The sequence below is a fragment of the Rattus norvegicus genome, chromosome 20 (genome assembly GCF_021556685.1).
Source record: "Rattus norvegicus strain SHRSP/BbbUtx chromosome 20, alternate assembly SHRSP_T2T, whole genome shotgun sequence".
In the NCBI taxonomy this organism is placed as follows: Eukaryota; Metazoa; Chordata; class Mammalia; order Rodentia; family Muridae; genus Rattus; species Rattus norvegicus.
In genome coordinates this window covers 46711900-46734097 of record NC_141553.1, presented here as the reverse complement: position 1 = coordinate 46734097, position 22198 = coordinate 46711900, and the positions used below count along the sequence as shown (strand labels likewise).

The 22198-nt window shown below is 45.4% G+C and overlaps 1 protein-coding gene across 1 annotated transcript; it reads left to right on the top strand.

The window, feature by feature from the left end:
• The first annotated feature begins 2593 nt into the window (after positions 1-2593).
• Positions 2594-14890, top strand: Naglt1 (Na+ dependent glucose transporter 1). Its single transcript, NM_176080.2, is given in 4 exon segments — positions 2594-2862; positions 10041-10209; positions 11764-11880; positions 13273-14890. Coding segments are annotated over 4 exon segments (1455 nt in total). The 5' UTR covers positions 2594-2703; the 3' UTR covers positions 14283-14890.
• Positions 14891-22198: the final 7308 nt, after the last annotated feature.

The following is a 22198-nucleotide window of genomic DNA, read 5'->3' as shown; positions in this document are numbered from 1 at the left end:
GATCTCAGGTCCTACCTTCCTCTCTCCCCTGCCCAGTCACTGTCTCTAGCTTTCTCCTTACCTACCAGAGATGGCTGGGAAACATTCTTTCCAGCACGTTGGTCAGCACAATGCCTATGTCCAGACTGCAACCTGATCTTGGGCACAGAACTCAGGTTCTGAATACACAAGCAGACAAGACCTAGCGTCTCCCCTTCTTAGTCCAATAAAAGGCTCTCTCTTTTACAACAATAAACTAAATGCAGTAAGACTAATTATGGGGTAAGTATAAAAACCGTCATGTAAGAGTTACATCCACAATGTCCAGTCCATTTGTAAATGGCAACTTGGGAGAAAGTACTCTTATCTATTCTATCTTGGTGAGTTCAGAGTTCTGTACCTAAATCATTTTCTATCATATTACCAATCTAAAAGAACATCTCATATCTAAAACCACCTTTTAAATCCTAAACAACTTGAGTTTTTATTAGGAGACTCTAACTATCTTAACCTTCAAGCCCATTAGGGACTTGAGAAGAAATAAGTGTTACTTGAATAATCAAGGAGTGCAGAGCAAGCAGCTCCCAAAAATTACAGAAATGACAGGGATTGCTCTGTAATGCTGGGGCATCCATCTTCAGTGTTCTGGCCCAGAATATCTGGCAGACATTTTGTGAAGCGGGAATTAAGGACGCCTTGCCTACCTTGTCCTCGAAAAGCTCAACGGCCAACATCCCCGCATCTCATTTGTGATGGAGGCTTTCTCCAACGCTGATCCTCTGCCTTGAGTTAGAATGGGGGTTCCGCCGGGAACAGATCTGTCTCACTGCCAAAAATAACAGCCTTTTACTTATAAAACATCTTTAAATGCCATAGTCTGTAGACCTCAGGGTTTTTAAAGACCATCTATCTATCTTCGGTGTCGTTTGATGGTGCACACATGTGGAGGTCAGGGGACAACTTTCAAGAGTTGTTTGTCTTTTCCACCATAGGTTCTGGGGACCAAACTCAGGTCATCAGCTCACACGGTGAATACTTTCACACACTGAGCCATCTTGCCAGCTCCTGAGACAAAGTTTCACATAGCCCAGGTTGGCCTCAAACTCCTTACATAGCCAACAATGATGGTCTTGTATTTCTGATCTGTCTAGTGCTGAGATTATATATAGGTTTATACTGCCAAGGCTTAGAGGGATATGGCTGGCATCAGTAAAGACCCAGTAAAATTTGGCTTTGAGCTGGGTATGGAGGTTGTAACACCAGCACCAGGAGATTGATTAAGGAGGATTGTCATAGGGTTGGGGATTTGGCTCAGTGGTAGAGCGCTTGCCTAGCAAGCACAAGGCCCTGAGTTCGGTCCCCAGCTCCGGAGAAAAAAAAAAAAAGGAGGATTGTCATGGGTTTGACATCAGCCTGGGCTACAGAGTAAATTCTAGGCTAGCCTGGGCTACAAAATGAGACGCCTTTTCTCTCTCTCTCTTTAAGATCTGGATTTTTTTTCCTTTCCTTTTTTTTCTTTTTTCTTTTTTTTTTTTTTCTTTTCGGAGCTGGGGACCGAACCCGGGGCCTTGTGCTTGCTAGGCAAGCGCTCTACCACTGAGCTAAATCCCCAACCCCTTTTTTTTCTTTTTAAGATCTGTTTTGGTCTCCCCACTCCAGGTGACGTAACTCAGCAAAGACTCATATTTATGGTTCTTTCCAGGTCCTCACACCCTTCCGGGTACCTGGAAGGGTCTGCAGGAATTGGGGTTAGTGTGTGTAGGTGAGACCCTGGCCAATGAGTTAAGTAATTTTTCAGTCCTAGGTACAGAGCCTTGAGCATCCTGGACAAGCACTGAAGCACGGAGCCCAGCCCCAGCCCAGATTCTGCTCTGAGCTACTGTTCCCTTGTCCATAGTGGGGATTCGCTGACTACTCCTGGGTGAGTTGTTTCGTACTCTGTAAGCCATATTCCTCTTGACTGTACAGGGCTAAGGCGGATTCTGTGTCGGGACGGTTGAGATGCTATGTGTGAAAGCTGAAGGTAGCGTGAATGTGGCAAATGGTAAATTTGTTGGCCGAGAGGACCGGCGCGGGGAGTTTGGGAAGTCGGGTAAGGTGGGACCAGACTATGGCTTCTTTGCTCCCAGATGACCTGAAGAGGAAACTCCAGTTTCCTCCCCTTGCAGAAGTGGTGTCTCCCTCGGAGTAGAGTTACAGGTAGGTTGTAAACTGCCCAGGGTGGGTACTGGGAACCAAACTTAAGACCCCTGAGAAAAAATCAGCCAGCACTCTGAATTTTCGAGCCGTTTCTCCAATCTCCAGTGCCTCTTGACTGGGCTACTCTGAAGCTGGGCTTCCAGCTTTTTCTCCCTCTGGGTACCAGTGCATCCACCTGTGCGCGCTTACACGGGAGAGATCCCGAAGGAGTATCCAGGGAGAATCTGGTCTTCCAGGCAAACACATTCCCTTCCCCCAAGAAGCCTGGCCCCTGATTGCTGAGAAAGGCCTATTTCTGCCAAATGATCTTCTTAGGAGCTGTGCAAGATGGGTGTGAGTGTCACCACGTGCACAGTCCAAAGTGTAACTTCCCGAGGCCCTGACTCAAGACTGTCCGTGGGGGAGGAGGCACTGGAAAGAATCTTCTGGTTAGAAAGAACTGGGGCTCAGAGCTCCAGGGACCCTGGCAAAAAGCTGGACCTCACCAAAAACCCTTTGTCTGGAGCCACCAAGCTGGGGTCGGAAATGGAGTCCCGTGGGTCCGGGGCCACTGCTGTTGAGCAGCACCTCCTCCAGTCCGAGACCCCAGGGAAGAATGGGCTGCAGGCCACATCGAGTGACCAAGTGGGAAGAACACTGCGCTGGTTCACCACTGTGGTTCTGAATGCTGCTTTCCTGGGAATGGTGAGAGCTGAGGCTGTAACCACCTGCACACTGGATGACCTCTATGCAACGTTATTGAACCTGCCTGGGCCGGGGGAATGGGTACAATTTTCATCAGACATGAAATTGATTACCCTAATGTTTTCCGAGAGAGAGAGCTGTGCTCATGTATGCTGGCCCAGGTGGTTAGACAGAAACGTGCCTTCCGGGAGCTCTTCCTCAGGCCCTGACCAGAGCCAGCTGGCAACTTAATTTCGAAGCTGAAAAGTAGGCCCCAAGTAAAAAGGGACTTTTCCCAGGTCACAGAGTTGGTTAGGTTGGTAAAACCAGGAAGGTGTCTCTCTCTATGATAATGCTACATAAATTGAGCCTTTGGGTCCTTAAATGTTTCTCTTGGAGCAAAGTGCAAGGCAAAAAGTGACTTTTACTGACTACTTAGACTCCTTTCCCACTCACTATCCATGATGACCTTGCTTGGTCTTTTGGTAACTGTGACTGTGGAGAGATATGAGTTGTCTGTGGAGTGATCACTGGTAACTAAATCTTAGGCGGGAAGCAGAGTCAGTCCGTCTGTGGGCCAGGCCTTGCTGTGAGTCCTGGAAGGTGCTTTGGTTAGAACCATTGCTCTGATGCTCTTACTCACGTCTTGCCGTACTACTCACCCTGGTCCTTAGTCCTGGGTGGTTTCTGCTTAGGTGAGGGGCTCACCTGGGCCTAGAGCAGGGAGCAGTGCAATTAGAACCGGGCATTCTTGAAATATAGACCACTTCCTAAGGGGCCCAAGGAATTTCCTCTGAAAGCCAGCGGTTAACCTTTTGGTGTTGTTGCTCTTACTGAAAAGCAAAGGTTACACTTGTTGATTTAACAGTTTCTTTGCACAAAGAAAGGAACCGGGAACCGACAGTGCTTGAGCTAGAGAAGGCTAGGAAAACTCTCTGAAGTATGGCTAGCACCTATGGTCCCAGAAAATGTACGGAGATTAGGCGGTTGCATACAACTCACTCACCTGCTTTGGACATTTTGGGCTGTGTGCATCTGTGATGGCCTCAGTACTTAGCTGGTTGGCAACTTGTCTAAGAATATCCTTTCCTAAAAGTCCAGTTGTTGGAGTGTCCTGATAGGTTATAGTAGCCTACACACAGGAGCAGCCATAGGGGGAGTTAATAATCCCCCTTTCCTTTAGGGCCAGCCTCTCGGTGTGAAATGGGCACCAACAGCACTTTCTGGGCCATGGTCAGTTTGGTTCAGTTACAGAATTCATAATGGACAATGGCAGATTGGCCAGGTAATTCTTTACACCTTCAGGGGTGAATACGGGTGCCCCGGAAACCAACTGTGAGATGCCCAAATGGGTGCTGGGAGCGGAACTGAGGCCCTGTGGAGGATAAGTTATAAGTCACTGAGCAATCCCTCCAGCCCCCAGAGAGGAGCTCGAAAGTGAAATTTTGTTCCAATCCGTATGCGAATGCTCTCATCTTTCAGAAAATGGCTCCATATTTTGGAACCCATGGGAGTTTTCACCGGTTACGAGACCAGAATTTTCCCCAGGTCACAGGTGGCTTTATGTTCTGTACAACTAGCACCCCACTGCTGCAAAATGAATACGCGGACCTCTATTAGAATCTTTCCTCAAAGGAGACTAATGTTTTTATCCACGTCAAAGATGGGCACTCGTCTTTGATTTTGGAAGGAATAGAAACGTCCAGAGAAGTAATTCAGAAGGCAGACGTCTACAAGCTCAATAAAGGCCCACGAGGTGGAAAAGATCGCCACCTAGTGGTGACCAAGCAGACATCAATTAAATCCATTCACCTCTAAGAAAACGTCCTAGCAAGGTCTGGTGGGAAGCCCCCTATGAATCATGCTACAGGGGTATAGCATCTCACTTAGCGGCATTAAATTTGAACTTAGTGTGACACCACTCAAGTGTTTGGTTTTACCCATAGCAATGCCTAGGTCTTGTGCACACAATGACTGGACGCACAATACCCTTTTTTATTGACATGTGTTTGGTTGTGATCAGTTAGTAATTGGACAGGTCGTTTCCAGTGAGGGTATCACAAGCAGCAGTGATCTTCAGGATAGCCAGGAGAGCTTTCCACTAGGCAATTCTAGTCAACCCACTATGGATGTGGAGGGAATTTGGCAATAGCTCTGGTTTACGGCTTATCACTGTGTTTTCCTGCAAGTATGTGTGTGTGTGTGTGTGTGTGTGTGTGTGTGTGTGTGTGTGTGTGTGTGTGCATAGAAAGCTAACACCTTCAGGGCAATGAGAGCCTATGTTCTTGGGAAGGCTGTCTGCTTGTAGACTGGTCCTAGTGGCGATACTCAAATAAACTTTTGGGTTAACGCCCGGAAGCTTTGCCTATTGGATCATGTCACAGTTTAGGTGGCTGTGAGGACTCAGATGCTATCACCAGGGGTGCTGCAGTGACAATTCAGAAGGACTCAGTCTATGCTCCCCAGTGGGAGCCACTGATTGCCACCCGTTAGAAACGCTTATGACTGAGGCCATCCAGGCAACACAGGAGCTGGGTCCCCTATTGCCTTTGAGTGTGTGCTTCCCTGCTTAGCGGTTATACAACCTGCATGGTGAACAGCTCGAGTGCCTTGTGGTCAGGAGCCCTGCTGGGAAAACACAACTTCTGATTTAACCGCAACTACTGTTACAGCACAGTGTTTCTGCACGGGGCACCGTCAGATCTCCACCCAGAAAATGGGCACTTCCGGTGGACTGGGGAAGAGACCGGTCCATCCGTGTCTGACTCAGTCAGACGCTAAAATCTCAGGGTTTGGAACTTCAGTGTCTTAACTGAAAGGATGGATGGAGTGGGGACACAAACACAGGTTAGAAGCCCTTTGTAGTGAAAACACATATCCGCCGATGTTTTGTTACAGTTTGGGTTTTTTGGGGGGTATCTTTTTGTGTGTACAGATACACCCCGCCGCGGCGAATCTTAGAGGGCAGCGCTTTTAATGCTAGAAGCTTTGAGGACGGAGCCAGCGAGCTCCAGGAGGCGCACAAACTCTCCATGCGGCGGCCCTGCTTAGCAAGGGATTTACATCCTTTGTAGTTCAGGTCCTTAGTACCCCATACTAAATAGGTTTTGATAGGTGATTGGATTTGGGCCGACCCCTGGAGTTCGTTCAAACTGCTTAGTAGTTTTACCACTGCCTACTTAGCATGAGAATCTGCCAAGTCATTTCCTTGGTACTTAATTCTTTTTGTGCTTGCTGCCAGGTTAAACATCAGCTCGATGTTTGCGAGTCAGTGGCTCTGGGAATTCCTACCCTGGCCAGGGGAACTTGATAGTCACTTCCAGGGTTGTCCCTTCAGACCAAACAATTAACTGCAAACAGCAAGACTCAAGATGACCATGGTTCAGGGTTGGGGATTTAGCTCAGCGGTAGAGCGCTTGCCTAGCAGGTGCAAGGCCCTGGGTTCCATCCCCAGCTCCGGAAAAAACTAAAAAAAAAAAAAAAAAGATGACCATGGTTCATGACCAGGGGAGAGTTCCAGGACAGTATTAGTGCCCTTGGCAAGAAAGTTGTTTGTGTCTGTTGCAAGAGTTTCATGAGATGAGTCTCTTGATTAGCTAGGACTACAGGGACGGCTGCTGGGACAGACCCTTACATATGAGAGTTTAAAAGAATAAATAGAGGGTCGGAGTGCAGATTAGCTGACCCCAGGGCTTCCTGGAAGGCGCTGTATCAACTGAGGTGCACCCCCGGCACTGTAATGTCCCCATTTATTCAACTTGGTCCTGTGTCTTTCCTCTTCTCATTTTAGAACTGAACTCAACTTCCTTAATAAAATAAAACATCTGCATGTCATATAGACAGTCGTTACCAAAGTGAACTTATCACCCCTGGTTACCTACATACTGGGATTCTATTTTATTTTTTGATTGATTGATTGATTTATATACTGTGGCTGTCTTCAGACACACCAGAAGAGGACATTGGATCCCACTACAGATGGTTGTGAGCCACCATGTGGTTGCTGGGAATTGAACTCAGGACCTCTGGAAGAGCAGCCAGTGCTCTAACCACTGAGCCATCTCTCGAGGCCCATCCCTTTTGGTCTCATTTCTAGTAGTTTAAACTTCATGCATTACTTATAATCTAACATTTATTGACCTTAATCTTCAGGGCACAGTAGGAAGGAGTTTAATAGGAATATTATGCAAAGAGATTCAGACTGGGAAAGTTGTGAATCGGGCAACCTCTAGGCCTTTGAAAATTAAATCAGCAGCATCCTAGGAACCACACACTACCTAAGACACATCAGCCAGGAAAGAACGTGGACTTCTCCTCCTCCTTTTTTCTTTTTTAAAGAATACTTCATTCACATAAGCTTGCCCCCTCTTTGCCTAACCAAAGTCTCAAGAATGCTAAGATCATAAATGTCACCACACCTGCTTTAGCCTTTAGCGACAGAATAAGCAAATAGAATAGTAGATATGTGAGAAGATATTTAAGACTCGTTTTTTTCTGTTTCCAAGGGCCCCCTCTGGTCGTTAGCTCGTTTAAAATTTATTGTATTACTATTTGTTTAAACCTCACTGCTCTACTTAGAGAGAGGGGAAACCACAACCCTGGCAGCCTCAGGAGCTTTGAGGATCCTTCTGGGCTGACCCAGGAGGAGGGTGCCCTGGCCGCTGCCTCCCCTGGTCGCTGCTTCCCCTGCCGAAGGACAAGTCTCCATTCTGCCATTTTCCTCCCTGCTGAGCTGGAACAGGTCATGAGTGTGTGGATTCCCGGGCCAAGGTACTGAGCCCTCAGCGTGGTGTGGCTTAGCCCCTCTGGCTGTTGGGTGCTGTGAGGGTGACCACCCCTACTGCACACCTTCTGCGGACCGTAGCCTTGGCAAACACCATGATCCCTCTGCGGATGGCTGCCTCCCATGTGCGCGACTGGGAACCCTTTAAAACAGTGGTCCTCGAGTCTGTGGGTCCTCACTCCCTTGGGGCCGAATTACCTTTTCACAGGGGTCTCCTAAGAGCATTGGAAAACACAGATATTTACGGTACAGTTACGAAGTAGCAATTAAAATAGTTTACAGTTGGGGGTCACCAAAACATGAGGAACGTTAGGAGGGTTTAGAGCCACTGCTTTAAAGAGTGTAAGGGTTGGAGATTTAGCTCAGCGGTAGAGCACTTGCCTAGCAAGCACAAGGCCCTGGGTTCGGTCCTCAGCTCTGGGGGAAAGAATGGTGTTTAAAGAGCGCAAGGCACTGATTTTAAGGTGAGGCTCTCTTCCATTGTACCTGGCAAGTGAGCAAGTTCGTCTATGTGAAAATGTCCCCATTCTAGCTACGGGATGTCTTAACAAAGTGAATTTACTCCTGTCCCAGCCCCACATGTACACAGGCTCTGGGCCATTAACTTTGTGGGGATAAGCACGTGTCCCAGATATCAGGTTCCCAGATACCTTCACCGGTGGAGGGATTCGTTCCTAAGGCTGGCGGTCCAATGAGGTGTCTGCACCGCAGAGGACTACACAGATCCATAGAGCTCCAGTCAAGGAGGCAACCTGCAGAGACCTCCGCTGCTGTGCAAGGTTGTTGGGCACGAGAGACTCTGGCTGGCACATTTGTATGATCGTTTGATGTCAAGGCCACCACCGGATGTCTCTTTTAGCACTGCACATCTGATGCCAAACCTTTTGATTTGGCAAAACGTTGTTTAAGGGGTTGGAGGGTAGGTCAGGAGTTAAGGAAGGGCACCTGCTGGTCTTTCAAGGGCCTGGATTTGCTTCTCAGCCCCACATCAGCTAGCTCCAGTGACTCCAGTTTCAGAGTAGAACACCCTCTTCTGGCCCCTGGGTACAGGTAAGTGTGCATACACACATTTAGGTCCCCACGCACACACATAAAATAAATGTTTTAAAAACTTTTTGTTTGGGGGTTGGGGATTTAGCTCAGTGGTAGAGCGCTTGCCCAGCAAGCGCAAGGCCCTGGGTTCGGTCCCCAGCTCCGAAAAAAAGAAAAGAAAAAAAAACAAACTTTTTGTTTGAGCAAAGGGAGAGTCTTAAGTTGGACAGCCTCTGGAGTCAATGGAAGTAGCCAACAGCGGGGAAAAGGAAGGTTTATACACAGAAAAGGGAAGGGGGATATACTGAAGTAGCTATGATTGGTTCAGTTTAAATTTTGAGTTGTTTGAACGTAACTTACACATTATGCAGCCCATGAAATTGACCATGCATTATGGGAAGTACACTCAGAAGGTTACAGCGTGCTGACAGGTTGGGATGGAGTTCCTCACGTACACAGAGGTAGCTACAGGCCAAATTTACTTTGAATAATAAATTGTCATTTTTTAAACATCCTATTGTCAAATTCATGCTGTACCCGGTGTGTGTAACATATTGCAAGGAAGGTTGACATCCTGTTCTTCTGATGGCTGAGGGTTCCTTTGAAGGAAAGTGTAGATTTGAGTAAACTCAGTTGACTTATCTCCTGTGTGGAACCCCATCTGCACCAGAAGTAGTTGAGTTTTAATAATATAAAAATTAGAACAATGTGATATTTAGAACTTTGGTATGTAAATTATCATATTGGCACTTATAGTATATTTGTAAATATAATACTAAAACCTTATTTCAAATATAAGATTGATGATACATCTTATAAGTAATAATAATAATAACAATTATTACTATTATTATTACTGGTGAGATGATTCAGCAGTTTAAGTTGGTTTAAGACGTGAGGGCCTGTGTTTGACCCTCAGAAGCCACACGGTGGAAAGCGAGAATTGACTCACACAAGTCGTCCCCTGATCTAGACATCCATGCAATGGCATACACATGTGTGCATGCACACATATTAAATACAGGGGAAAAATAAAAATAATTATTAATTTGATGCGCTAGTCCTTGGACTCGGACTTGTGCATATTAGACAAGCAGTCTACCACTGCTACACCCCCAGCTCCAAACTAGCTTTTAAGGTACTGTCAAACAGGAAACAGAATTAAGGAGCTTTTGAAAACTTGAGAGGTTTGAAATGAAGAAAAGCAACGGGAACTCCACGGTTGTGTGACTTTCGTGTTACAGAATATTCCATCCTTGCTGTGGGCCTTGAAGCCACTCTCTGCCTTGTAACTGCACCCCACTAATATTTGTTTTTACAACTACAGATATAATTAGATAAATGTTACTTCGTAAGTAAGAGCTTTTGGCTTTGTAAATTGCAGGGAGTGAGCGCTGCTGTGCTGGGACCCACATTTCCAGACCTGGCCAGAAACGTGAACCGGAACATCAGCAGCCTTTCCGAAATCTTCGTGGGCCGAGCCCTCGGCTACCTGGGCGGCTCTGTGGTTGGTGGGGTGCTTTTCGACTGCATGAATCATTTTCTACTTTTGGGTAAGCGAGGAGTGATTTTCGTTCCTTTGTTTCTGTTACTAAGTTTGCAATTTGTCCCTAACTTAACATATTTAGCTGTAGTGTGGAGACATGGCCAATCAAAGTATTATGCTTTGCTGACCCTCACAACCGCCTTGCCAGGGTCTAATGTTCCGGGTCCGTGACACGCAATCATTACGGAGCCCTCTGGAAACGACTAACCCTGCGGACGGAGCGCTAGCAATCCCAAGTCTTGTCAGCCTTCACCAAAACCCAGGCACTATTCCAGACGCACAGAAGAGGGTTGTCCCCAGAGTTGTGCTTATCCGAGGCACAGCGGGATTCCTAGAGCTGTAGATGTAAGAAACTTCTGCTCTTAAACCTGGGTTGGACAGGAAGGGGAGCAGAAGGTTGATGGCTACCGCAGGCTGCGTTTTCATCTGCTGCCTCACATCAGCGTCAAGCCCAGGCTGCTCTACCTCATCCTATTGTTCCTGTTGGATACATGAGGGAACCCTCTTATTTCCAAAACGGACCGAGAGGATCCATATAGGGATTATATAAATGTAAGGTTTGGTTTGTGGAGAATCCTGTTACACAGTTGTTCCACCACTGATCTAAATGCCAGCCCAGAAACTGTATGCCTTGTATTTCCCTCTCAAGTCCACAAACTAACTTTTAAAAGTGTTACTATAAACTGCTAAACTAGTTCCCCCATTTGCTCTTTTTGTTATTCCATATATAAACATCCTTTTAATTCTTGGAGTTTTTTGTTTTGTTTTGCCTCTCTCTCTCTCTCTCTCTCTCTCTCTCTCTCTCTCTCCCTCTCTCTCCCTCTCTCTCTCTCTCTCTCTCTCTCTCTCTCTCTGTGTATGTGTGTGTGTGTGTGTGTGCTGTGTATTCATATTCATGTGTATGTGGGCTCATGCGTGTTCAGATATGTGTGTGGGGGCATGGAGGCCACAAGTTTGTTCCTTGACCGCTTTCTGCTTTATTTTTAGGTGGGGATTAGAACTCTGGTCCTCATACATGCATAGCCCATGCTCAGTCCCTGAGCCAGCCCTCTAACTACTCTCCCTCCAGTTGGATTATTTTTAATAATTGTTAATATACATTTAATTAATTATTGTGCACACCCCAGAGCCCTTATGTTCAGGTCAGAGGACAACTTACTCCTTCCACATGCGGGTTCCTGGGCTCTATTTCAGGTCATCGGTCTTTGTGGCATGAGCCATTTTGCTGGGCCTCCTTGTGGTTCTGAAAAGTAAAACATTTAAGGAAATAGTTTTTACCTCTTTGGTTATAAAACATGGCTTAATGGTATAATTTAGAGTTTGCTTCTGTCAGTAATAACATTATATTCATTTCATAACCTTTTATATTTTATAATCCATAGAGACTATACAAGGGCATGGCTACTTGTAGAAGGTACAACCCTACAAGATTATCCTCTTTTAATTTGACCCTGTTTGCATTTGGGGAAGCTGTTATTATTATGCTGACTTGACTGCAACATACAGACTAGACTGCACGAATACTGATCTTGACATCCAACTTTCAACTGTGTTTTCTCAGGGCTGTCCCACCTGCTTACTGCGGCCGGTCTTTACCTCACTCCTTTCTGTAAAACAGCTGCCTTACTGACTGCCATGATGTCTATTACCGGTGTCTCATTTGGTGTTCTGGATACAGGTTAGTGGGTCACTCAGGGTCCTATCTGAGACTGAGGCATGCTACTACTGAGAGGAGTGGAGAAGGTATTAAATTGTTCCTCATGATGGTCTTGAAATGACAGGGGACTATTGATCTGGTCATTAGACTCATAACCACCCTGCTAGCAACTGCTGTCTGTGTAAATTAGGGCATTGATTTTCTACATATCTGATGATACATGATCTTAGAGATTCCGTTCTAGGAGAGGTTATGGTTTGCTGCTGTCAGGATCTGAGGAGGGAAAGCCAAGAGCCAGTGCTTTGTGCTACTTTCTTTGCATTTATTATTTTTGTCCTTTGTTTTCTCAAAACCTCCCTCTATAGTAAAGTTTCTGCATATGCGATGATGTCTTTGAAAACCTACAGGGGTGGGGGAGGTGACTCAGGAAGATCCGAGAACTCACTGGCCATCCAGCCTAGCCGAATGGCTTTGGATTAGTGAGAGTAGTCATTGTCTTGTAAATTCAGAGTGGAATCCATTTTTAAAATCAATCACTTTATAAAAAGAGATAGCCGTGGACTTGAAGATTTGAACTTCTCTTCTTGTAGGTCCTCTGATAGAGTTAAGGGCAGATTCTGAAATGGGTATAATCTCCTGTCATAGGCACACCAGGGCCACTATTCTGAATGGGTATTTTGTATCTTTTTTAAGCATAAATAAACAGTACTTTTATTATTGCAAGTACAAAAAAGGGTTGATAACGTGTCTGAAGTGGGTGTATACATGTGCGTATGTATGTTGTCTTAGTTAGGGTTTTACTGCTGTGAACAGACACCATGACCTAGGCAAGTCTTATAAAGAACAACATTTAATTGGGGCTGACTTACAGGTTCAGAAGTTCAGTCCATTATCATCAAGGCAGGGAACATGGCAGCATCCAGGCAGGCCTGGTTCAGGAGGAGCTGAGAGTTCTACATCTTCAACTGATGGCTGCTAGCAGAATACTGGCTTCTAGGCAGCTAGGATGAGGGTCTTAAAGCCCACACCCACAGTGACACACCTACTCCAACAAGGCCACACCTACTCCAACAGGGCCACACCTACTCCAACAAGGCCACACCCACTCCAACAAGGCCACACCTTGTAATAGTGCCACTCCCTAAGCTGAACTTAAATAAACCATCGCAATTATATTGTGTGTGTGTGTGTGTGTGTGTGTGTGTGTGTGTGTGTGTGTGTGTGTACACCAAATAAAATTCCCCAGGGAATTGTCAGCATATAAAAAGGTCTTTGCTAATGTGCCTGACTCTAAGAGGTAGTGTGAACATCCCACATCACAGAATTGAATCAGGTGCAATCTTTAATTTAGAACATTTGCCATGTATTAGATATGTTACTGTATTTAACTTAAATCATTTCCTTTGTTGGTAGGTGGGAACGTCCTCATCTTGGACCTTTGGGGGGACAAAGGAGCCCCACATATGCAGGCCTTGCACTTCAGTTTCGCCTTGGGTGCCTTCCTGGCTCCCCTGCTGGCTAAATTGGCCTGGGGTACCACAGCATCTGCTCAGAACCACACAGAGCCTCAGTTAGACCGTTCAGCCTTGAACCGATCCTTTGAAGCCGCCTCAGACTCTGTGTTGGCGGTACCTGACGACATGAATCTTCTGTGGGCGTACGCTTCCATTGGAACCTATGTTCTAGTACTTTCTGTCTTCCTGTTTGCTCCATTCTTTAAAAAGAGGTCAAAGCAGAAAAAATCCGCAGCGTCTGCTCAGGGAGCTCGAAGGGCTAAATACCACAGGGCCCTGCTATGCCTCCTCTTCCTCTTCTTCTTCTTCTACGTGGGAGCGGAGGTGACCTACGGCTCTTACGTATTCTCCTTCGCCACCACCCACGTTGGCATGGAAGAGAGCGAGGCAGCTGGCTTGAACTCCATCTTCTGGGGGACCTTCGCAGCCTGCAGGGGCCTGGCCATCTTCTTCGCAACGCTCTTACAGCCTGGGACCATGATGGTGTTGTGTAACATTGGCAGCCTGGCCTCATCTTTCTTTCTGGTGCTTTTTGACAAGAGCCCTCTTTGCCTCTGGATCGCGTCTTCTGTGTATGGAGCCTCAATGGCTGCCACGTTTCCCAGCGGCATCTCCTGGATTGAGCAGTACACCACCTTAACTGGGAAATCCGCTGCGTTCATTCTGGTTGGTGCTGCCCTGGGACTAATGGCGACTCCTGCATTATCTGGAATTCTTCAGGGACACTATCCCGATCTGCCAGTAATTCTGTACATGTGTCTGGGCTCAGCAGTATTAACAACTGTGTTATTCCCTGTGATGTATAAAGTAGCCACCTTACCTCTGGATCGAAAGCAGGAAAAAAGCATCAACAGTGAGGGCCAGAAAATATTACTTTCTAGCTCTAGGCTAATCAAGGAAGCTAAATGAAAGAGGAAGGGGAAAGGTGTGAAAGCACGTGCGCGCGTGTGTGCGCATGCACGCGCACGAGTAATGGTTTTGCGGTGGTTAAAATGAAGAATGGGACATTCTCTAATAAAAATACAATAGAAATGCCTTTATATAACCCATAGCTGAGGTCTCTAAGCAACTCTCCTGAAATATTCTGCAGCCAGGGTCTTCTCCAGCTGACAGGGAGCACGCAGTCATGAGGCACCAGGTCTCCTGAGACCCCTTACACTGCCCTCATTGAAGTTATCTCTCAGCCCATGATTCTAGGAAAGAAAAGTATTTCTAAAATAAAATCCACGACTTCCAGAGATCCTGTAAGACAGCTCTGAGAGATCAATGTAACTGCCAGCACCTTCTTCATTTCCATGAAGTGAGACACAGAACAGAAATAGTTTTAAACGTATGCTCCTGGGGCTGGTGAGATGGCTTAGTGGTTAAGAGCACTGACTGCTCTTCCAAAGGTCCTGAGTTCAAATCCCAGCAACCACATGGTGGCTCACAACCATCTGTAATGAGATCTGATGCCTTCTTCTGGTGTGTCTGAAGACAGCGACAGTGTACTCATATACATCAAATAAATAATATTTAAAAAAAGAATATGCTCCTATGTGAACATGGGCCTGTCTAATATATTTAATAACACACTTTAGTTCTAATTTTCTGAGATTAAAGCCAGATTTCACCAATCCTAACTATAAAATTGTGATATTCCTTACAATAAATGGTTGTTCAACATTGTAGCAAGGCTAATCAGTAGTTCCCTCCATCTTCATTTATAAAATGTTGAATCTCATGATTCAATCCAACAAAATATCACTATTTACTGTATTAAGATTACGAGGACACCTAGTTCCACAATATTTCCTAATTTCTTTGGTGTCCGTTGAACATAACACTGGGTTTCATAAGAGCTGTGAGCTGGGGACTAGACAGTGCCCTCTCAGGGCCTTGGCCTGTTCTAGGGCTTGGGTCTGTGCTTTATTATTTCCGAGTTGATTCTTGCTGGTCTTGAGCAGTAGTTACACACATACGCATTGTGAATGTTTGATAGTTTTACTTTTACTTTTTCTCATGTCTTTGTGTGCATACCTATGTGTCTGTTCTCATGTGTGCGGTGCCTAGAAAGGCCAGAGGTTGGCATCGAGAGTTTGCCTTGATGACTCTTCACCTCTTCAACGAGGCAAACTGTCTGATTGATGGACGAGCTCTCTGACACTCCTGTCTGGCTAGCCACTATGTCCTTATCTCTGCTCTCTGAGCCTGCCTGCCATTACAGATGGACCGTTAACACCTATCTGGCATTTTCTCGGGGACTGGTGATCCAAACTCTGGTCCTCACACTTGAGTGATAAATATCTTAAGCATTGTGCCGTCTCCCTAGCCCACAGTGTTAATCTGCAGTATTCGTCCTTGGAAGCTCCTCTTCTCTGAGTTTAGAGTACCTGGGAAACCAAACTAAGACAAGAAGGTGAGTCGATGGCCTGGGCACCAAGGACGAGAGCGACTATTTGACGTGAGTGTGGCAACACTGGCATGGGTCAATTGAATAGATCTGGGTATTGTTGCTTTTCCAGTGGGTTCTCAGCAGCTTTGAGTGGTAATTACACTCTAAGCATGCTAAACTGACAAAGGTTCCCCAAGGTTTATGTGGTCTGACATTGTGTTTCTACATTGCAATGTGATTGGTTACTTTCACCTCATATCAGTAAAGAGGAAGCTTTGATGAATTGATTCATTTGTTGCAAGTGACTTTCGGCTCTTTTCCGTGCTCAGGATCAAGGCCAGAGCCCTGCACATGCAAGGCAAATGCTCTACCCTTTAGCTACATTCCAGCCCCAGGATGCTCCCTTCACAACAACTGCTGTTAACTGTTTACAACCTGCTCTTATATAGGGTACATCACACTGGGTTTCGTAAGAGCTGGTGAGCAGGAGTTCAGAGGTTTAGTCCATTGTCATCATGGCAGGAAGCATGGTGGCATCCAGGTAGACACAGTGATGGAGAAGGAGTTGAAAGTTCTACACCCAGATCAGCAGGCAGCAGAAAGAGTGAGTAGCATTGGGCCTGGCTTGAGCTTTTGAAACTTCACAGCCCCACACCCTGTGACACACTTGCTCCAACAAGCCCACACCTCCCAGTAGTGCCACTCCCTGTAGGCCTCTGAGGGGGGCATTCTCATTCAAACCACCAGGGTGTTGTGACATTTGAAACTCCAGCCTAGGGATTTTGCCCTAACAATTTTACAGCACAAAATGTCAGTCACACTAAGACTTCCTGACACCGGGGTTGGGGATTTAGCTCAGTGGTAGAGCGCTTGCCTAGCAAGTGCAAGGCCCTAGGTTCAGTCCCCAGCTCTGAAAAAAAGAAAAAAAAAAAAAAAGACTTCCTGACACCTTAGACGTTCTAGCATTGTTCAAAATTCCAAGTCCAGCAGGCTCCACTTCTGGGACCCAAACCTTCAGCACATCAGCCTTTTATGGGCATTCAAGAGCCAAACTCATAGTCACCAGCTCCAAAAGACTGTCCATCTCGGTTTCTTGAACTTAAATACTCAACGTGCGTCTAGTCTGTCTCCAAGGCTCTAATGGTATCCAGGAAACCAGTTCCTAGTACTGTGCAAAAGGCCAAGGCTAAAATGGTGGGTCCTCATCCTGCCCTGCGGCTGGGCACTACCACTTGGGAAGTGAACCGAGGAGAGCTTGTGCTGGACATCAGGGAAGCACCGAGACACCTCTCCAAGGGTGGCAAAGTGCAGTCTGAGATGTGAGAGAGCTGAAGCTGGTATTCCCTGGCTTCTGGGCCCCTGGACCACAAGGAGGTTGGGACCAGGTACTCCCAAACTCCTGGACATCCAGGCACAGCTGAATTGTGGAGTTGAGAGCAGAGTTGGGGGCCTGCAGGATGAAGATGGGAACTAGGCTGGGGCAGGGGGTTGGGGGAAACAGGAGCTCTGGCTTTGCTCAATGAAGGTCCTTAGCTTGCCTGTGGTTGTGGCTAGAAGCATGGAGGAGGCTTGGGCTGAAGCTTATTAGTCAAAGACCCTCTCCCCACGGTGATTTTTGATGAAAGACTCAGACAGTCCATGGTTCTAAACTTCATTGTGGGAAATGGACACATCCCATACCAACTTCTCAGGGTAGACCCGAGATTAAATATCTACTGCAGGGAGGAATGTCTGGGAAGGGAAGCTTATTGGCTAAACCCTCAGGGTTTCTAGACACCTCATTAGCATGTAAAACTGTTCTGGGTCTACATGACCACAGAACACATTTCCTTGTGTGGGAAGTGTGGCACGTGTTCCTGGCCAGGAATTTGGCAGAGAGCAGGGAGGCAGCTAAGTCTCAGATGTGTGCCCACTGAGTCTCTAGAGGGTCTCAGACCCGCTACCTTACTGAGAGTTTTAGTCAGGGTTTCTATTCCTGCACAAAACATCATGACCAAGAAGCAAGTTGGGGAGGAAAGGGTTTCTTCAGCTTACACTTCCACATTGCTGTTCATCACCAAAGGAAGTCAGGACTGGAACTCAAGCAGGTCAGGAAGCAGGAGCTGATGCAGAGGCCATGGAGGGATGTTCCTTACAGGCTTGCTTCCCCTGGCTTGCTCAGCCTGCTCTCTTATAGAACCCAGGACCACCAGCCCAGGGACCGCACCACCCACAAGGAGCTCTCCTCCTTTGATCACTAATTGAGAAAATGCCTTACAGCTGGGTCTCACAGAGGCAGTTCCTCAAGGGACACTCCTTTCCCTGCGATGACTCCAGCTTGTGTCGAGTGGACACAGAACCAGCTGGCACTCTGAGATTCCTGCCATGGTTTGCCATCCCACACAAAATCCTTGCTGGGGCTCAAGTAAATGCTAAGCTTCAAACTCCTACAGAAAGAAAAAGAGGGCAGAAATTGCTATGGTTAAAGCACTTGTATGAGGCCCTGGGATCAATTCTCAGCCACACTCATCATGCAAATCAGAATTTCTTTTTTTTTCTTTTTTTTTTATTAACTTGAGTATTTCTTATATACATTTCAAGTGTTATTCCCTTTCCCGGTTTCCGGGCAAACATCCCCCTCCCCCCTCCCCTTCTTTATGGGTGTTCCCCTCCCCATCCTCCCCCCTTGCCGCCCTCCCCCCAACAATCTAGTTCACTGGGGGTTCAGTCTTAGCAGGACCCACGGCTTCCCCTTCCACTGGTGCTCTTACTAGGATATTCATTGCTACCTATGAGGTCAGAGTCCAGGGTCAGTCCATGTATAGTCTTTAGGTAGTGGCTTAGTCCCTGGAAGCTCTGGTTGCTTGACATTGTTGTACATATGGGGTCTCGAGCCCCTTCAAGCTCTTCCAGTTCTTTCTCTGATTCCTTCAACGGGGGTCCTATTCTCAATTCAGTGGTTTGCTGCTGGCATACGCCTCTGTGTTTGCTGTATTCTGGCTGTGTCTCTCGGGAGAGATCTACATCCGGCTCCTGTCGGCCTGCACTTCTTTGCTTCATCCATCTTGTCTAATTGGATGGCTGTATATGTATGGGCCACATGTGGGGCAGGCTCTGAATGGGTGTTCCTTCTGTCTCTGTTTTAATCTTTGCCTCTCTATTCCCTGCCAAGGGTATTCTTGTTCCCCTTTTGAAGAAGGAGTGAAGCATTCACATTTTGATCATCCGTCTTGAGTTTCATTTGTTCTAGGCATCTAGGGTAATTCAAGCATTTGGACTAATAGCCACTTATCAATGAGTGCATACCATGTGTGTTTTTCTGTGATTGGGTTACCTCACTCAGGATGATATTTTCCAGTTCCGACCATTTGCCTACGAATTTCATAAAGTCATTGTTTTTGATAGCTGAGTAATATTCCATTGTGTAGATGTACCACATTTTCTGTATCCATTCCTCTGTTGAAGGGCATCTGGGTTCTTTCCAGCTTCTGGCTATTATAAATAAGGCTGCTATGAACATAGTGGAGCATGTGTCTTTGTTATATGTTGGGGCATCTTTTAGGTATATGCCCAAGACAGGTATACCTGGGTCCTCAGGTAGTTCAATGTCCAATTTTCTGAGGAACCTCCAGACTGATTTCCAGAATGGTTTTACCAGTCTGCAATCCCACCAACAATGGAGGAGTGTTCCTCTTTCTCCACATCCTCGACAGCATTTGTTGTCACCTGAGTTTTGGATCTTAGCCATTCTCACTGGTGTGAGGTGAAATCTCAGGGTTGTTTTGATTTGCATTTCCCGTATGACTAAAGATGTTGAACATTTCTTTAGGTGTTTCTCAGCCATTCAGCATTCCTCAGCTGTGAATTCTTTGTTTAGTTCTGAACCCCATTTTTAATAGGGTTATTTGTCTCCCTGCGGTCTAACTTCTTGAGTTCTTTGTATATTTTGGATATAAGCCCTCTATCTGTTGTAGCATTGGTAAGGATCTTTTCCCAATCTGTTGGTTGCCGTTTTGTCCTAACCACAGTGTCCTTTGCCTTACAGAAGCTTTGCAGTTTTATGAGATCCCATTTGTCGATTCTTGATCTTAGAGCATAAGCCATTGGTGTTTTGTTCAGGAAATTTTTTCCAGTGCCCATGTGTTCCAGATGCTTCCCTAGTTTTTCTTCTATTAGTTTGAGTGTATCTGGTTTGATGTGGAGGTCCTTGATCCACTTGGACTTAAGCTTTGTACAGGGTGATAAGCATGGATCGAACTGCATTCTTCTACATGTTGACCTCCAGTTGAACCAGCACCATTTGCTAAAAATGCTATCTTTTTTCCATTTGATGGTTTTGGCTCCTTTGTCAAAAATCAAGTGCCCATAGGTGTGTGGGTTCATTTCTGGGTCTTCAATTCTGTTCCACTGGTCTATCTGTCTGTTTCTGTACCAATACCATGCAGTTTTTATCACTATTGCTCTGTAATACTGCTTGAGTTCAGGGATAGTGATTCCCCCTGAAGTCCTTTTATTGTTGAGGATAGTTTTAGCTATCCTGGGTTTTTTGTTATTCCAGATGAATTTGCAAATTGTTCTGTCTAACTCTTTGAAGAATTGGATTGGTATTTTGATGGGGATTGCATTGAATCTGTAGATCGCTTTTGGTAAAATGGCCATTTTTACTATATTAATCCTGCCAATCCATGTGCATGGGAGATCTTTCCATCTTCTGAGGTCTTCTTCAATTTCTTTCTTCAGAGTCTTGAAGTTCTTATTGTACAAATCTTTTACTTGCTTGGTTAAAGTCACACCGAGGTACTTTATATTATTTGGGTCTATTATGAAGGGTGTCGTTTCCCTAATTTCTTTCTCGGCTTGTTTCTCTTTTGTGTAGAGGAAGGCTACTGATTTATTTGAGTTAATTTTATACCCAGCCACTTTGCTGAAGTTGTTTATCAGCTTTAGTAGTTCTCTGGTGGAACTTTTGGGATCACTTAAATATACTATCATATCATCTGCAAATAGTGATATTTTGACTTCTTCTTTTCCGATCTGTATCCCCTTGACCTCTTTTTGTTGTCTGATTGCTCTGGCTAGAACTTCAAGAACTATATTGAATAAGTAGGGAGAGAGTGGGCAGCCTTGTCTAGTCCCTGATTTTAGTGGGATTGCTTCAAGTTTCTCTCCATTTAGTGTAATGTTAGCAACTGGTTTGCTGTATATGGCTTTTACTATGTTTAGGTATGGGCCTTGAATTCCTATTCTTTCCAGGACTTTTATCATGAAGGGGTGTTGAATTTTGTCAAATGCTTTCTCAGCATCTAATGAAATGATCATGTGGTTCTGTTCTTTCAGTTTGTTTATATAATGGATCACGTTGATGGTTTTCCGTATATTAAACCATCACTGCATGCCTGGGATGAAGCCTACTTGATCATGGTGGATGATTGTTTTGATGTGCTCTTGGATTCGGTTTGCCAGAATTTTATTGAGTATTTTTGCGTTGATATTCATAAGGGAAATTGGTCTGAAGTTCTCTTTCTTTGTTGGGTCTTTGTGTGGTTTAGGTATAAGAGTAATTGTGGCTTCATAGAAGGAATTCGGGAGTGATCCATCTGTTTCAATTTTGTGGAATAGTTTGGATAATATTGGTATGAGGTCTTCTATGAAGGTCTGATAGAATTCTGCACTAAACCCATCTGGACCTGGGCTCTTTTTGGTTGGGAGACCTTTAGTGACTGCTTCTATTTCCTTAGGAGTTATGGGGTTGTTTAACTGGTTTATCTGTTCCTGATTTAACTTCGGTACCTGGTATCTGTCTAGGAAATTGTCCATTTCCTGCAGATTTTCAAGTTTTGTTGAATATAGGCTTTTATAGTAAGATCTGATGATTTTTTGAATTTCCTCTGAATCTGTAGTTATGTCTCCCTTTTCATTTCTGATTTTGTTAATTTGGACACACTCTCTGTGTCCTCTCGTTAGTCTGGCTAAGGGTTTATCTATCTTATTGATTTTCTGAAAGAACAAACTTTTGGTTCTGTTGATTCTTTCTATGGTCCTTTTTGTTTCTACTTGGTTGATTTCAGCTCTGAGTTTGATTATTTCCTGCCTTCTACTCCTCCTGGTTGTATTTGCTTCTTTTTGTTCTAGAGCTTTTAGGTGTGCTGTCAAGTTGCTGATATATGCTCTCTCCTGTTTCTTTCTGCAGGCACTCAGAGCTATGAGTTTACCTCTTAGCACAGCTTTCATTGTGTCCCATAAGTTTGGGTATGTTGTACCTTCATTTTCATTAAATTCTAAAAAGTCTTTAATTTCTTTCTTTATTTCTTCCTTGACCAGATTATCATTGAGTAGAGCATTGTTCAATTTCCATGTATATGTGGGCATTCTTCCCTTATTGTTATTGAAGACCAGTTTTAGGCCGTGGTGGTCCGATAGCAGGCATGGGATTATTTCTATCTTTCTGTACCTGTTGAGGCCCGTTTTTTGA